At 45.9% G+C, this 17,082-nt stretch overlaps 2 protein-coding genes across 6 annotated transcripts in view; one reads left to right on the forward strand and one right to left on the reverse strand.

Moving 5' to 3' along the window:
- The first annotated feature begins 92 nt into the window (after positions 1-92).
- On the forward strand, positions 93-3,055 carry DOK1 (docking protein 1). 2 transcript variants are annotated; one of them, XM_016130721.2, is made up of 5 exons: positions 93-282; positions 633-932; positions 1,105-1,198; positions 1,394-1,578; positions 1,816-3,055. In XM_016130721.2, the coding sequence occupies exons 1-5, from the start codon at positions 223-225 to the stop codon at positions 2,623-2,625; spliced, it is 1,449 nt and encodes a 482-aa protein (XP_015986207.2). In that variant the 5' UTR covers positions 93-222; the 3' UTR covers positions 2,626-3,055. The 2 variants fall into 2 exon arrangements, with proteins under 2 accessions (XP_015986207.2, XP_036080695.1); XM_036224802.1 differs by lacking the exon at positions 93-282 and having other exon boundaries at positions 635-932; positions 1,109-1,198.
- Positions 3,056-3,819: 764 nt separating this feature from the next.
- LOC107502944 (meiosis 1 associated protein) overlaps positions 3,820-17,082 on the reverse strand; it is a 64,687-nt gene continuing 51,424 nt past the window's right edge. For 3 of the 4 annotated variants that reach the window (XM_016130719.2, XM_016130720.2, XM_016130717.2), the window contains exons 8-11: positions 6,478-6,684; positions 5,277-5,417; positions 4,766-4,777; positions 3,820-4,262 (exon numbers count right to left, since the gene is read on the reverse strand). In XM_016130719.2, coding sequence (XP_015986205.2) covers positions 4,092-4,262; positions 4,766-4,777; positions 5,277-5,417; positions 6,478-6,684 — 531 coding nt within the window. In that variant the 3' untranslated portion in view covers positions 3,820-4,091. The remainder of the gene's footprint in view (positions 4,263-4,765; positions 4,778-5,276; positions 5,418-6,477; positions 6,685-17,082) is intronic. The other variant, XM_016130718.2, reaches the window with a different exon arrangement.

A 17,082-nucleotide genomic window follows, 5' to 3' on the forward strand; every position in this document is an offset into this window, starting at 1 on the left:
GGGAAGCCCAGAGCTATGGGTAGGGGCCTGAAGGGGGTGGGCCGCCTAGCTTATCTGGGGGACCCCTCCCTTTCTTGCATCTCTCCTTCCTCCCCCATGGCGGTCGGCGGGGTCCGGAGGAGGGGCGGGAACGCCCGGGGTGGGCCAGGCCCCGCCCCCGCCCCGCCCCGCCCCGCCCCCAGCCCGTAGGGCCAGGAAGCGCGGAAGGAACCGCCGGGGGCCATGGACGGGGCCGTGATGGAAGGGCCGCTCTTCTTGCAGAGTCAGCGTTTCGGTACCAAGGTAGTCGGGGGCAGGGTGCCGAACCTCGTCAAAGCTAGCGGTGGGCGATAGAGCCCAGGAGGGAGGAGGAGAGAGGGGGAGGGAGGGGTGGAAACGCGGCGCCCGGAGCCGAGAGCCTGTGGCGTTCCCGCGAAGTCGCTTTGCACGCCGCGGGGAAGCGTCTGCTGGTCTTGGGGTACGCCCTCTCTGGTCCTGGGTAGACTGAGCGGCAGGCATCCTTCTGGGGAAACTTCGTGCCAGTCGGAAAGCCTCACACCCGAAAGAGGCTTCCGCTGGTCCCTCCTTCACCGTCGGGCCGGACGGCCGACGCTCGCCCGCTGCTTTCCCAGCGTCTCTCGCTTTCTCCGCAGAGGTGGAGGAAGACCTGGGCCGTGCTCTACCCGGCCAGCCCCCACGGCGTAGCGCGCCTCGAGTTCTTTGACCACAAGGGGTCGAGCTCTGGAGGGGGCCGAGGGGGCTCGCGTCGCCTGGACTGCAAGGTGATCCGTTTGGCCGAGTGTGTGAGCGTGGCGCCGGTGGCGGTGGAGAGCCCGCCTGAGCCTGGCGCCGCGGCCTTCCGCCTGGACACTGCACAGCGCTCCCACCTGCTGGCGGCCGACGCATCGTCCAGCGCCGCCTGGGTGCAAACGTTGTGCCTAAACGCCTTTCCGGTGAGAGGGCCGGGGCTGCCGGTGAGGGGCTGGAGCAAACCGCACTGGTCCCCAGAGGCATTGCAGGGTGAGGGTAGTTAACAGCCACAGAGGAGCTGGGCTGGCTTAAACCCCGGGAACCGCATTGAGGGAATGTCTTGAGTCTTTAATACTCTCTTTCCCTTTACCCCAGAAAGGCAGCTGGGCTCTGGCGCCTGCAGGGAACCCACCCAAGCTTTCTGCCCTGGAGATGCTGGAGAACTCGCTGTATAGCCCCACCTGGGAAGGTAGCCGCCTGAGAAGCTGGGCAGGGATGAGGAGTGGAAAGGAAGGGTGCCCCTGGAAAGGGGCTGATTAGAGGGTCCAGGGACCTATGGGGAAATAGGAAGTTCCTCACCTGTCTGCCAGGTGAGGGCTGGGACAACCCCCACTCCCACCCACACCCCTGGTCAGGTGCCAGTCTAATTGTGTATTTCTTCCAGGATCCCAGTTCTGGGTAACCGTGCAGAGGACTGAAGCCGCTGAGCGCTGTGGCCTAAACGGCTCCTATGTGCTGAGGGTGGAGGCTGAGAGGTTGACTCTCCTGACTATGGGAGCTCAGAATCAGATACTGGAACCACTCCTTTCCTGGCCCTATCCTCTGTTGCGTCGCTATGGCAGGGACAAGGTGCGGAATTACAGTGTGTGTGTGGGAGCTGCCTTCCCGGGTCATAGGCTTTGGACTGGGTGGGGGAGGGCAGGAAGGTGGGAAGCTCTGCCCTAAGGATAACCCATCTGCCTAGCCCAGGAGTCTACCTCCTTCCCCAGCTAGTCTTTTCTTTTGTAGAACCCCCAACTAATTCAACCTTCTAACTTATCTTCCTGGATGACTCCTGGTAATGTGTTTCTCTTCACACTTTCTTAGGTCATGTTCTCATTTGAGGCAGGCCGCCGCTGCCCCTCCGGCCCTGGAACTTTCACCTTCCAGACGACACAGGGAAATGACATCTTTCAGGCAGTTGAGACTGCAATCCATCTGCAGAAGGCCCAGGGCAAGGCTGGTCAGGGGCAGGATGTTCTCAGAGCTGATTCTCAGGAAGAAGTGTCAGAGGGGAAGCCGGCTTCCCTCCCTGGCACCCAGGAGCTCACTGGCAGCCCTCCAGCCCTATATGCTGAACCCTTAGACTCCCTGCGCGTTCTTCCAGGTCCTTCCCAGGATTCCCTATATTCGGACCCCCTGGACAGCACCTCTGCTCAGGCAGGGGAAGGAGTACAGTTAAAGAAATCTCTCTACTGGGACACGTATGAGCATGTGCAGCAGCAGTTACTGAAGGCCAAGCTAACAGACACCAAAGAGGACCCCATCTATGATGAACCTGAGGGCCTTGCCCCAGCTGCTCTCCGGGGCCTTTATGATCTGCCTCAGGAGCCCAAAGATGCATGGTGGTGCCAGGCTCGGGTGAAGGAGGAGGGCTATGAACTCCCCTACAACCCTGCCACTGATGACTATGCAGTGCCACCCCCTCGGAGCACAAAGCCTCTCCCAGCTCCCAAGCCCCAGGGCCTGGCCTTCCCTGAACCTGGTGTTGTAACTGGCGGTGGCAGCAAAGGCCACAGCTCAGACACTGCCCTGTATAGCCAGGTCCAAAAGAGCAGGACCTCAGGGAGCTGGGACTGTGGGCTCTCTAGAGAAGAGACCAACAAGACTGGGGTCAAGTCAGAGAGCTCCACATGAGAAGTAGGGCAAGGGTGGGGTTGCTAATAAGAGGACTGTGGGGGAGGTGGCAATGGGGATCAAAGAAACCTGTTAGAACCAACAGGAACCAGAGGGCTGGAGGGGCCCGTACGAAGCTAGGGAACCAGATGGATCAGGGGAGTCAAGAGAAGGATGATCAATACCCGAAAGTCCTGAAAGTGGACATATGGCAGGGCTCAGGGATGGGCCTTGGGGAGGCCAGCATCCATAAGTCATCCCTCCAGAAGGAACAGCTGCTGGACCAGGTCTATGGAAAGGGTGCTTCGCTGGAGCAGGTACACTTGGAGGGGCCTGCATGGCGGCTGTAGGGAGATGCTGGACTGTGCCTGGATTCTTTCCCCTGCGTTGTTATATGCCAGAGATTTATTTTTTGAAAGTTTTATTCTCATTAAAATCAGTTTGGGTTTAAGAGGTCTGTGTGTGTGCATAGTCACAGAGGGGCTACAGAGGCAGGGTGCGCTAGGTGGGTGTATAGAGGATCAGGAGGAGAACCAGGAATGTGTTGGGAGCCACGGAAGGAGGAAGGGGCCCCTGGAGAGGAGCTGAGCAGAGTGGCATTTCAGAGCCTGGGTAATCCATTTGGCCCCTCTGGGCTTAACCCTATCTGTGTGACCCTGGGAGAGTTGTATAACATCTGCAACCTTCAGTTTCCTTTGCTGCCCCTTTGTAAACTGGGAAAACTTAATAACATGCTTTACCTCACAGGGTAGTTTACATGAAAGGAGTTAAATTTCTTAAGTACTTAGTCCAGTTTGAAGCACAGAGTAAGCATTTTCTAAATGGTAGTTATTCTGTGGATCGTAAGGGCTGATAGGAAAGTAGAGAGGCAGGCATGAGGAGAGGGTAATAGAAAGAGAATAAGTCTTTTTCACACCATCCTCTGTCCTGTTCTGAGCCATATGACCTCCCCTCCCTCCGTGTATCCCCTTCTCTTTTGCATGTAGGTAGTAAGCACCAACCACTTTTCTGTTTGGAGCTGGAAGAGAACTAGCATGGTGGTATAGTGGAACGGGCACCAGCTTTGGAATCGGGCTTGGATTTCAATCTTATTTGTTTTTCCTGAGCTCTGAAAACCTCATCCTTGTCTCCTGAGCTCCAGTTTTCTGAAGGTGACCTGACCTCATCCACTTGCTTATGCAGAGCTACAAGGATAAAATGCTCCTAACAACGGTGTGTTAGCTTACCCGGTGTTAGCTTACCCGGTGTTTAATATTCATCTGCGTTAACAGTATCAAATGACCTAAAAGAAATCTTGCTTGGAGAAGGGAGAGGCTTGGGTGTGTCTCTTCCCAGGCTGAGGACAGAGGAGGGAAAGGCTCTTTCTCAGTCACCAGAGCTCACAGAGGCTCAGGTGGATGGAAGGCAAGTCTGACCACAGAATGCCATCGTGTGAGCATTGGCATGGATGCGGCTGGGCAGGGCAGCCAGACCCAGGCTCTGGTGACTTAAGGCTCTGAAGGATACTCCTCCACTTCTTCCTCCTCCTTTCTGGAAGGCTGGAAGGCTTCTGAGGAGGCTTTGTTGGCGGCTTGCATCTTGGGGGCCCTGTTGGGGGCTGGGGTCATAGGCAAGGGGGCCACCGTGGCTCGGACTCGATTCATCTGCAACTGCCCAGCCTGAAAAGAAAGCAGAACTGTTTCTGACCAGAGTTCCTGATCTTATCCCATTCCTTGCTGGGTCTCCTGTCTTAACTCCTTCACTTGTTTCATCCCTGGAGTGACAGTCTCAAGGCTCAGGGCAGTGGAGTCCCCTGGGCTCTCACCTCCACAGTGACCATGCCCTGGCTGAGTGTCCCTCGTCTGTGTGACCTTGCCTACCAGCTCTGACTCGTGGGCTCTGCTCCCACCTCTAGATTGGCTGTACTCTGGAAATATCTTCCTCTAGCAACTTTAGCTAAGGCAAAACAGGATTTTTTTTCTCCCTAAAGGCTCTGTTACTGAGAAACGAGAAAAGGCAAAAAGAAGCCCAAATATTATAAAATATGGATTTCATAAAAATGAGTCTCTACTTTCAATTACTCTTCTCTTTAGCCCTTGTCACTAGAGTCCTGTCTCCAAGCTACTAACCTGATCAGCACCCCCACCCTGCCCTGCTCCTGTGAAATTAACGTAACACTTACCTTGCTGGGGTGCTGTGAGGATTAAATGAGAAAAATGTGTGAAAACCCTTGTCACATAACCTGGCAAATAACTGGTGCTCAGTAAATGCTAATTTCTCTTCTCTGGGGCATTTCTTTCCCACCTTCCCTTCAGCCTTTTCTTTCAATTGAGGGCTATGGTTGTAGTTCCAGTGCAGTCAGTTTGCTTAGTGGCACAATGGTCTGTGAAACGACTAATGAGTTATCATAAACAGTATAGTTAAGATACCTGAATGTTATCATACGTCAGTGCTCATTCCCAGTCCCCCCCACCGCAACACACACTGGGAACGGCTTGTAATTTCCTTTGTCTAGGATAAAGGGCTGCTCTTTTTCTTCCTCCCTTATTGGCTTGGTTCTCCCTTCCACCAGGGGAGATCCAGGGAAGACGGCTGGCTACTCCATGGGATTTGGGGGAGTTGGGAACAGGGGAGGAGGGGTCTCTTGGATTCTGGGCATAAAGGGGAGGGAGGGGAATAAGGAGAAGCCATACCTTTCTCAGGGCCCGGTTCTCCCAGGTTGGGTGGAGTCGGCCCTGAGGCTTGGCGAAGGTGCTGCTCAGGTGTGAGTACAGGTGGCTCCAAATCTGCAAGGGGTTGTAGATGGGCTCCAGCTCTAGGCCATCCAACACGCTCTGAGGAAGAGAGGAGGAGCCTTACCTTGGGAGCTTGATGTCACACAACACAAGATGTCAGGCAGAGCCCTTTGAGTGTGAGAGGCTGAAGGAGGTGTGAAGGCCCAGGGCATCTCTGAAGGCTGTGAAATAGACCAGTGTCCCACTGGGTGTTCTGGCCCCCAGGTCTGAGTGCTTGTGAGGTAAGTGTCAGGCACAGGTACAAAGCAGGAGCAACACTGAGTGGTTAGGGACACTGAATACTCTGGACCAGAGAAGTATGTCATGGGGTCTGGGTGTTGTGAGGGGTTACAAGGGATCCAGTGTACATGGCTGTGAGGGAGAGTGTGTCCTCATCCTGGGGCTGTTCACAGTCTATGAGGCGAGTACACTGAGTTCTCGGCCTGCCTGCGAGGTGAGTGTAACCAGAGGACACGCGAGCACAGCATTCCTGAGCAGTCAGGTTTTCCGGCCACAATATCCTGTGCCAGGAACCATTGGCCCTGAAGTGAGACACGGAGCACAGCCACTTGTGCCCACCTCTCTCTTCATCCCCTTGGCCGCCAAGTGGAGAGCACAATCCCAGGCTCTGTCCTCTCTGCTCATAAGCCAGCGATCCAGCAGCAATGTGGTTTCACTTCTCCCTGCCCAGAGCCCCACTCCTGCCCTCAGCCTGGGGAGGCTGCAGAGGAAATCCAGAAATCCAGATCCATGAAGAGGAGGAGGAGAAAATGTTCTTCAAAGCTGTCCCCTCCTTTGCATTGCAGTCTTATTTTGAAGCCCTACCTATTCTGGCCCCCTGCATTGTCTGCTTTTTCCTCTTTCCCTCAACAGACAGAAGTAGATGCACACACAGAGGTACACACACATGTATGTGCATAGTGCAGAGAAAGACCTGTGCAAACATGCCATCCATGCTAACTTCCTCCTGCCCCACCTCAGTTCCTACCCTGTTTTTTTCTCTGGCCTTCTCACCACACCCTTGGGACCACTACTCCCTCAGCTCTCTGTTCTTCCCCTCACTGGCTCATTCCTCTCCCTCTTCTCTCTATCTGTCCCAGGAAATCTGGCCTCCACTTGCCTCCACAGTCTTCAGGCTGTCATCAGGCAGGTCCTCAGGCAGTAGAGGGAAGGAGTTGGGCAGCATCAGTTCCCGTGTGGCCACTGCCTTCACCAGCAGAGTTGGGGAGCGCGACGGCACAATCACATAGAAGGTGCTGGCGGGCTCCCTCAGGCTGTGTCCTTGACTCGGGGCTTCTCCTTTGGCCAACAGCAGCCATTCTCTTTTCTGAAACAAGGACATGCATAAACTCTGGTTTATCTTCAGTCTTTAGCATGTTCTCAAGATCAATCCCAACCAAGGTTTCCCCGAGTTCCTCTGGGGGATGTCAGGGAGGGCTGAGCCATTTCCCACTTGCCCTGGAAGGGAGGGACTTCCTCCCTGAATCACCAGTGCCCTCAGGACTGCTCTTTCTCCCTGTTTGGGGACGGATACAGAAAGGTTGACAGAGATAAGTTAAGAGATGCCCTATAACCTGAAGTAGGTATTCACACCAGAGGGGACTAGTATGTCACTCAATGATAAATGTAGAGTTTTGAGAATTATAATTCTTAAAAACAGAGTTCTGAAACAAAGACTCGTGTGGGATGTTGTGAAAATTCAGGCCTTATTTTGAGATTGATAAAGTCTGGTTGTGTTGCAGGACTAGGGTAGAGAAGGCTGATTGGGGAACCCCTGGAATGCTCAGAAAGGGTTTACGCGAAGGTGGTCAAAGCCACCTGTGCAAGTAGAAGAAGAGCGAAGAGCAGGGAGACGAAAACTTTGGTACAACAAGGTGGGGTGGGGGAATAGGCTTTTGAGATCAACTTAGCCAGTCACAGGACAAAAAGAGGGGTCAGAATTCTGGACACGGTGACTCTGTGAGTGAAGAGTACTGTAGAATAGAATGGTGACGCTTTGCTATATGCCTTGGAGATCAGAGGTTAGCATGTGGTAAGGAGAAGAGACAAGTAGACATATAGATAGATTTTCTAGGTATACTCTTTGAAACTAGGCATAGAAATGAGGCAATTTCAAGGAAAACTACAAAACTGCAGGAAATATGGAGTCAGAACTGTTACAATTATCTATAAATTTGTCCTCTTGCTTGAGGTGATCATTAACAGTCTCCCTGCTATGTAAGATGAAAGACAGCACACTAGCTCTACCCACTGTAACTTATAGAAAGTCGGAAGAAATAATATAATAGGAAAGGCAAAAAGGAGGAAAAAAAAGATATTAAGGGAATAGAGAAATATCAGTGTCTTGTGGAAGACAAGTGGAAAGTGACACAATGTAGCAGAAAAACCTGCTACGGCATTAGTTATACCCCAAGAGGATGTGCTGGGGTGGAGGGGGTGGGGGAACGTTCTGGACACTTTAAAGCAGTGTTATCAGTCTGGTAGCACAGAACTCTGGGAGGTCTGGAAGTCTGGGAAGGTGGTAGGTACCTACATAAGTTCACACTTGTCAACATTTCCCTGATATCTGTGTTGTCTTCCTGAAGAACAGACCCTAATGTGATGGAAAGTCTACCTGATGGTTGGGTCTCAAATCCATCAGATTGGAAATAGATGATATAGAAACTCTTGTGTATGTGTGTGGGGGGGAAATTTGCCCCTGCTCTGAGGACATGGCCCCTTTAAACCTCAAAGGGATAGGAAGGAACTTGCAGGGCACTCCATTTCAGTTGTTTCAAGGAACTTCTGATGTGACTCAGACTTTGGATTATTATTATTTTAATCTATTTTTTATTCTGGTCCAAGCATTCGTTTGTGAATTTGCTTATTCATTAAGAACCTACTGAGTGTCTATTATGCCTTGAACACTGGGTGTAGGTATATAAAAATTCATTAGACACGTGCACTGCCTAAAGAGGCTTGTAAACTAATGTTTGTCCCGAACTTAGGATGACCAATTGTTCTGGTTTGCTCGTTTTTAGCACTGAAAGTTCTGTGTTCCAGAAAACCTCTTAGTCCTGGGCAAACTGGGGGACGGTTCATCACCCTTCTAAGACTCCACAGAGATTGGAGTATCTTGCCACTGTGGGAAGTCAGTGGAGGTGAAAACTATGGCACTATGACATTTTTTGTGCTTCAGTGTGATGGAACTAATTTGCATCTGCTACATGGTGGAGCTATTAAGAATCTTTGAAAGTTGTACACAGAAAATTATGACCCCTAGATCTTGAGTCTATTGATTTTGAGACAATAGCTAAGATTGTGTTAGAGAACTGGGGTACAGAAATGAATGAGGTCTCTCCAAAGTAACTCCTGATGTGGGGACTAGCAGAAGACTGGGAAAAGGTTGAGTTGAAAAGATTTTACAGACTGCTTTAAAACTTTTGGCTTCTTTACAGAATGGTTGGCAGAAGGTTCTAGGAGGAAGAGAGACAATGCATCCTTATTAGAGTTTGATAAAGATATTAATTTATCTGCAATTTCAGGAGTATTCTGAGAAAGTAAGAGATAGGGAAGTTGAACTTTAAGGTCTCTATTTTGGACTCTGAATTTATAACTTCTCTGGGGACTTGAAGTCCAGGACTCAAGCTTGAACATGTTACCCAAGTCATGGGTTGATTTATTGGCACAGGCAGTTGTAGCTGTGATGGAAATGATTAACTACCATGGCAGGTATCTGAGGCTAAGAAAAAGTAGTGGCATAGCACTGTCTTATGGGGTGTCCCGGAAGACTGGACTTTGGGGTTCTCAAATTGAACAATGCCTAATGACTGTAGATGACTGCTGAGTACTTAGAATATGCTTTTCCTACTTCTAAAGAAAAGAGCATGAGTTAGATGCCGAATTTACCAGAAGGCAGGTAAAAAGCTATTTATTTATGTTGTGGTTAGGGACTTTGCTATAGTAGGTGCCAAGGAGCTTAGATCTTTTTGGAGATGAGGACTGCTTCTGTTTGGAGCAGGTGTGTACAGGGACAGAGTTGATTGGCATGCCACACTCCAAGCTTGGCCTGACTAAAGTCACCTTCTCCGACCCGCCCTAACTTCTAATTACTAAGGTTATGAGGAAGGTGTGGCAGCCACTGTTGGTTGACTGGCCACAGCTCCCCAACCTTTTTCCCTTCTCCCTTCTCTTTGCCTGTTTTTTAGATTTTCAGTGATTGGTCTAGGGGTGATTTGTGACATTGATTTAAATAATGAAACATAAGCAGAAATTTCTGAGTGGAGTTTCTGAAAAAGATTTGTAATATGCTGGCAAGCATTGTATCTCTGCACCCTACCCCTTCTTTCTCTATAGGACAGGACTAAGTCTTAAGTTGCAACAGCCATCTTATGACCATGAGACAACAGGCATAAGGAAGAAGTACACCAGCTATGGCTGCCGCAGTGGAAAATGGAAAGAGCCTGGGTCTTTGATGGTATCATTGATCAGCTGCACCAGCTTGTAATTGTCTGTCCCTGCACTTCTGTTACATGAGAAAAATAACTTCTTCGTTAGTCAAGTTAGAGTTGGATTAGTTATCTGTTAGTTGCAGCCAAATGGATCCTTTACAGATACCAAAGGGCAGAAAGAGAGTGTGGTCACTCACTTCCAGGTATCTGGGAAAAGAGGATTAGAAAGTACAGTTTTAATGGTGTTGACATAGGCCTTGCCAAAAGGACAGGTAGGAATTTATTATGGCAGGTAAAAGCTCTAATCTCACCAAACCAGAGCTCCCTTGGTCTACCCTCAGTATGATGGTCTGGGACCAAATTCAATGATTAAAGAAACACTGACCAATCCTGAGTGGGATTGTTTCTGAGGCAGCCATTGAAGTGCAGAGAAGGGCAGAGCACTCATATTGCTTTGCTTGTGGGAAGAGACATATTTCATTGTCCTAATACATCCAGGAAGAGAAATCACAGCTAGTTATAGAAGAACTATGCATCCTTGGGGTTTTTTTTTTGGAATCTCAAAAGGCATCAGGAGGAAATTAGGTTAATTTGGCATTATTTGCTTATTCTCTCACTTGAGACGGCAGGACCAAGATGAGCAGAAAGTGAAGCTGCAATGTCTATTGCTCTGCTACTCTCACACTGGCTTCCATAAAGGAGACCAGGAGAAGATGGTAAAAGACATTTAAAACTTCTAAACAGCAGATTATACATTCTGCTCAAATAAACACGGAACATTCTCCAGGATAGACCATATGACGGGCCTTAAATCAAGGTACGATAAAATTAAAAAGATTAAAATCATCCAAAGTATCTTCTTTGACCACAGTGGAATGAAATTAGAAATCAATAACAATAAGAAATTTGGGAAATTCATGAATATGTGAAAATTAAATAATATTCCTAAATAATCAATAGTTCAAAAAAGCAATCACCAGGGAAATTAGAAAATAATTTGAGATGAGTGAAAATTAAAACAAAACATACCAAAACTTATAAAATACAGCTAAAGCGCTGCATAGAAGGAAATTTATAGCTGAAAACTCTTCAATTAAAATTAAAAGATTTCAAATCAATAAATAAAACTTCCACCTTAAGAATCTAGAAAAAGAGACCAAACTAAACCTAGAGCAAGCATGAAGAAGGAAATAAAAAAATTCTAGAGTAGAAAGAAATGAAATAGAGGATAGAAAAATAAGAGAAAATCAATGGAAACAGAAGTTCGTTCTTTGAAAAGATCAACAAAATTGACAAAGACTTAACTAGACTGATCAAGGAAAAAAGAGAAAATATCCAAGTTACTAAAATAAAAAATAAATGAGAGGGTATCACTACTGACCTTACAGAAATTAAAAGGATTTTAAGGGAATATTATAAACAATTATATGCCAAAAAGTGAGATAACCTAGATGAAATGGTCATGTTCCTAGAAAGACACAAACTGCAGAGACTGACTCAAGAAGAAATAGAAAATATGAATAAATTTGTGTCATGGGTCCCCAAGACCACTCCCAGATTCAGCAGTTCACTAAGAGAACTCATAGGACTGAGCATATAGTAGTACTCTTGGATTTATTACAGCAAAAGGATGCAAAGGCAAATCAGCAAAGAGTAAAGGCTCATGGGGCAAAGTCCAGAGGAAGCCAGATGCAAGCTTCCAAGAGTCCTTTACCAATGGAGTTGCACAGAATGTGCCTAATTCTTCCAGCACTGAATTGTGAAAACATGTGTAAAATGCTGTTTACCAGGAGAAGTTGTTAGAAACTCAGTACTCAATGTTTTTATTGGGGGCTGGTCACATAGGCGGCCTGTACCTAGCACATACCAAAATTCTAGACTCTTAGAAGAAAAGCAGGTGTTCAGCATAAACCATATATTTTTGCATAGTTTACACAGAGTGTGCCACATTTATTATTTAGGAAATGGTGGAAATACTCCCCAAATCCGACTTCCCAGATGCCAGCCAAAGGTCAATCTTACAAGTAGGACTTTCTAAGGATAACTGGAATCTCAGGCCTGCTATATTAACTTTTTTTTTTTTTTTTTACAACCTAAAACAAGTAGAAAATAATTAGTAATTAGGAAATTTTCCACCAAGAAAAGCCAAAACCCAGATGACTTCACTGGGAATTCTGCCAAATCTTTAAGAAATAACAGTAACCCTTCACGAATTCTTCCAAAAAAATAGAAAATGAAGTAACACTTCCCAAATCATTTTATGAGGCCAGTATTACCCTGATACTAAAACCAGATAAAGATATCATAAGAAAATTACAGACCAATAACCCCTATGAATACAGATGCAAAAATCCTCAACACAGTAGCCAACCAAATCCAGCAACATAGAAAAGATTATACTCTACAACCAAAAACTACACAATCATTTCAGTAAATTCAGAAAAAGCATTTGATAAAATACAAAACCCTTTCATGATGATAACATTCAATAAAACTAGGATTAGAACAAAGGCTTCTATAAAAACCCACAGCTAACATCACAGGTAGTGGTGAAAGACTGGATGCTTTGCCCTGAAGATCAGGAACAAGACAAATAAGTCTGCTTTTGCCACTTGTGGTCAACAATGTATTGAAGGTGTATTGAGGACCAAAGGGCCATTTCCCACATTCTGAACTGTTAGCCCCCTGAGATTCTGAGGGAGGTGAGGGGCACTCATAGAGATATAAGTGTGTCAACATCCTGGCCCTTGGGGACTAATATTTGCTAAATTTGACTGAAGGAAATACAGTAATGTGACATTTCTCAAATTAGAGAGCTAAGGTGTAAATTTATACTGCTTCTAAGTGCTGCAAAGGTCAAGATAGATATGGCAACAGGTACATGGGTGGAGAAGGGGCAAAAAGGATGAGTGGGGGCAGGCTGTAACTGGAATAGGGGTTGCAGGAAAAACTTCATGGTGAAGGTATTTAAGCAAAATCTGGGGAAAAAAAATGAGTAGATATTTGTCAGGTGGACAGAGGCAAAGGGAAGGGAGATGAAAAAAGGTGGAGGTGTGAAATTATTTATCACATTTGGGGATCATTTACTAATTTATTAGTGTGGCCGGAATGGACAATGGAAGGAGCATGGTGAAAGATGAAGCAAGAGAAAGAAACAGGCCAGGCTGGGTCACGAGAAGCCCACCGATCCCATGCTAGGCTGCTACCCTAGCACCTGTTTTCCTGCAGGCTCTAAACTCTAACCTCATTCTGACCATTTTTGTTGTTTAAAAATGGCTCCTGGCCTGCCATCACCTCACTCTCAGTTTGGATTCCCGCTCTTGACTCTTCGCCTAACATAACCAAGGACTTTCCATTTCTCCACCCATTTACAGCCCAACCAGGTCATTGCCTGTGTACTTAGACTCCTGCTGGACACGTCCTGGTTTGAATCTTGTCACTTCCGTGGCCAATTAGGGCAGACATGGCTAGTAAAGGTCTGGAATGTGTCTCCAGAGACTGACACTGTAAGTAGGAAACTGAAAGGCCTAGGTGGTATTTTCGTTTCTTTTTCTAGTTCACACAGACATGACTTTGTAAGAGAAATGAGGATGTGGAAAGTGAGTCACTAGCTACATAACTGGAACTACACAGCAGGTTTTGGTAATTGAAATTATGTCTTCCTGGTGATGAATCAATTCATCTCATAAATACTTGGAAAAAATTAATTTTATTTATATATATTTATTTATTCCCTATCACATTCCAGAAAACAGTTATGCCAGTTTTGAAAAATGCAACAGTACAAAAAGATAAATTAAACAAGGGGATTGGGCAAAGGAAAAATAAGGGTAGGACAATAATAGAGCCAAGATTAAATAAGCTCATAAAAATGCAAACCACTCATTTTTGCCAGAAGGGAGCCCCACAGCTTTTCCTAATATAAAGCCTGGGAGATAATATCTTGTGGATCCTTATTGAGTAGTGAATGTATTTCAGAGCACTCCTGCAATCTATATGATAATGATGATAATGAATTTCACATGGCTATAGAGTGGTTAAGAGTTTGGGTCCTAGAGTCAACCTTTCTGGTTTCAGTCCTATCTCTACCATTTACTAGCTGTGTAATCTTGGGAAAGTACTTAACATCTCTGGGCCTCAATTTCACAACTGTAAAATAGGAATAATGATTCCTACCTCATATGATGGTTACGGAGATAATATAAATTAATGTTCGTGAAGTGTTTAGACCTGTTTCAGGCACATATTAAGCACCACGAAGTGTTAAATTTTAAAAATTAACAATTATTAGATAACACATTAAATTTTGTTAGATTAAAGATAATTTAATAATTCTTAGCTATAATCTATAAAAGCTCTGGACAAATAAAGTCAAAACACCTGGTTCTCTTGTGGTCTGGAGTGAAATTTATGGGAATGGATGAATGACACATATCTTCAGGGAGGGCTGGGACATGAGTTTTTTGAGACCCTTGTCTATCTGATGAAGGGATATTCTTCTAAGGAAAAGGAAGTAAAATACCCCAATAAAACAAAATAATCTATAAGTAGGTCAGAAAAATACAATATTCAAGTTTCAAGTAAAAAAATAAGGGAATGAAATAACAAGACCGCAGTTGACTGAGTTTTAGGGTATTTTTAAAATGTAATTTGAAGTTACACAACATTTATAGTTGATGAGGCCTGGGGAGCTGGCACTGACTAGAATTTAATTATGGCAGTATGGACTTTGTTCAGAAGAACTGCTCTAAAAGAAGGAGTGGAGGAAGAGACAGTGTTGAATGAACTGAACTCTGCTTATACCTGTAAGGAAACCCAGGCACCTGAAAATGAGAACGTGGTGGATCCACCAATTGGCTGAGGGTAAACCTGAAAATGTATTATGAGTTGCTTAGCCAGATAAGGAATGCAAAGGGGAGATAAGTGAACAGTTAATAAGCATCTACTTCTGCATCTGAGTAGGCTGGAGTGGCCAGTGACAGACTGGTTCTCTTGCCTGGAACAACTAGAAAAGCTGGATGGTATACAGAAACTATCTATCTGAAGACAGTGAAGAGGTGCTGTCACAATGAAAATGAAAGGCAGCGAAGTCTCTGGAGAGGGAAGACTCCAGAGAGATGAGGGAATTACTGCGACTGCTTTTAACATGAGGGCATATGTTGATTCTGAGTTGGAGGGAGTCAGGGTGGGGGCTGAGAATCTAGAATTTGCACCTGCTGAGGCATCTGCAATGGAACAGAGAAACCAGCAGATCTTTTGTGGAGACATGGCAGGGCTGGGGTGGGTGCTCTAGCCAATTTCTCGCTTACCACATTTGCCAGATACTAGGGCAAAGACACCCAAAGAGAAAGCCTCTAGCAGGAGAACTCTGTAGTAGACTTGGGGTAGAGGAATTAGAGTTGGGATTGTTCAGGGGAGGGGACACACACAATACACCAGGTTTGCAGTGGAAAATCCTGGAGGGGCAGGAGCAAGTTAGGGGTAGATGGAGCCTTAGCAGCACTGCAGCTCAGCCTTGACTCAGCATAGCTCCTGAGTGGAGTGAGATGATCTGCCACCACTCTGTCTGCTTGGCGCAGGGCAGGATGAACCTTCTCTAGAGGAAGCCAACACCGACTGGAGCCTCTACAATTTATGTAGACACAATGAGCGTTTTTCATTATAATATTATCAGGTACACCAAAAGAAAAGACCACATGTCTGAAAACCACAAGAAAAAGAGACAGTAGAAACAAACCCACAGGTGATCCAGGTATTGATGTTAGCAGATCAGAACCTTAAAATAATTATGATTAGTATGTTCAAGAAAATAACTGAAAATATGGAGAATTTCTCTAGAGAATTATCATAAAAAAGAAACAAATGGAAATCGTAGAATTACTAACCAACCACTACATGCAAATTGTATGCCAAACATACACTAGATTCTTTACATACTCAACATTACTTAATCATCTTAAAAACCATAGGAAGTATATTTTATTGTCTCTACAGATGACAGGGATGAGAGTTACTAATATGTGTCTGTCATGCACCTTCTCCCTTGTTTTCCTTCTCCCTGACTTCACTTCTACTTATGAAAGGAGAAGCTTTGTAAGTTCTATCCTGGAAGTTTTAAATAGGTAGAGAGACAGAACCTGAGAAGGGAGGGGACTATGTCAGAGAGACTGTCAATCTGCAGAGTGTTTATCTGGCTGAGGGAGGGAGGAAGACGATAGAGGAACAGGGACTGGGGCTGCAGACAGTGTTTTAGTGTGTGTTTGTGTGTGTGTGTGTATGTGTGTGTGTGTGTGTGTGTGTGTGAGAGAGAGAGAGAGAGAGAGAGAGAGAGAGAGAGAGAAAGAAAGAGAGAGAGAGAAAGACAGAGAGAGACAGAGAGAGAGAGTCTTGGAATAGCTCCAGGTTAGACATACTTGAGGAGTAGAAGTAGATTTGTTAGGGTTACAAAGAGATGACTACATCTACGCCAATGCTTAGAGAGGTTAAGTATGTTGACTAAGCTCCCACAGTTGGACAACAACGAAGCTGATGCTTTTCATGGACAATGCAAATTACATTTTCCCACAAGAGATTAGAAAACTATCTTGCCTTGACTCTCAAAAAAAAAAAAAAAGAGAGATAACAAAGAGAGAATTTCTACTCTGAACCTAAATTTGACTTAAGGCTGAGGAATTAGTCGGTAAAATGGGAAAGTGGTAGAAATTCCAGGGAAAGGCCACCATGGTATCCTGGAGTCTGGGTGGTCAAATTTATATCATAGACTTTAATTCATATCGTAGGATCATATCCTTACAAAAGAATTGAAATATAACTTTCTTTAAAAAGAAACAGAGCACACAAAGGCCTAATGATAAATGTAGGAACCCAGAAAGGCCTCAGCGTGGAAGTGCCATTTTAGCTGAGTCTTTCGGGACGGGGTAGGATTTGAACACATAGAGACAGAAGGGACAACATGAACAAAGGTACAGAGGAGGCGCAATTTGAAGTCTGCATATTAATTTGGTTGGAGTATATGGTATATGAAGGGGAATAATGGGAGACAGGCTGGAGTTTGAATTTTGGTTAAGGGATATGGACTTTAAAGCACAATGACTAGTAAGCCACAAAATGTCTTTAAGCTGAAGAGTGGCAGGATCAGTGCTGTATTTCAAGAAGATTAATCTGGTGACAGTATGTAAAATGGATTGGGAAGGGGAAACATGAAAATCATTTAGACAAGTGAAGAGATTATCGCAATATTAGAGGTGAGAGGTCGAAAGCACCTGAGCGAGAATAGTGATAAATAAGGATGGAGA

Source organism: Rousettus aegyptiacus, unplaced genomic scaffold (genome assembly GCF_014176215.1).
Source record: "Rousettus aegyptiacus isolate mRouAeg1 unplaced genomic scaffold, mRouAeg1.p scaffold_m13_p_7, whole genome shotgun sequence".
NCBI classification, from domain to species: domain Eukaryota; kingdom Metazoa; phylum Chordata; class Mammalia; order Chiroptera; family Pteropodidae; genus Rousettus; species Rousettus aegyptiacus.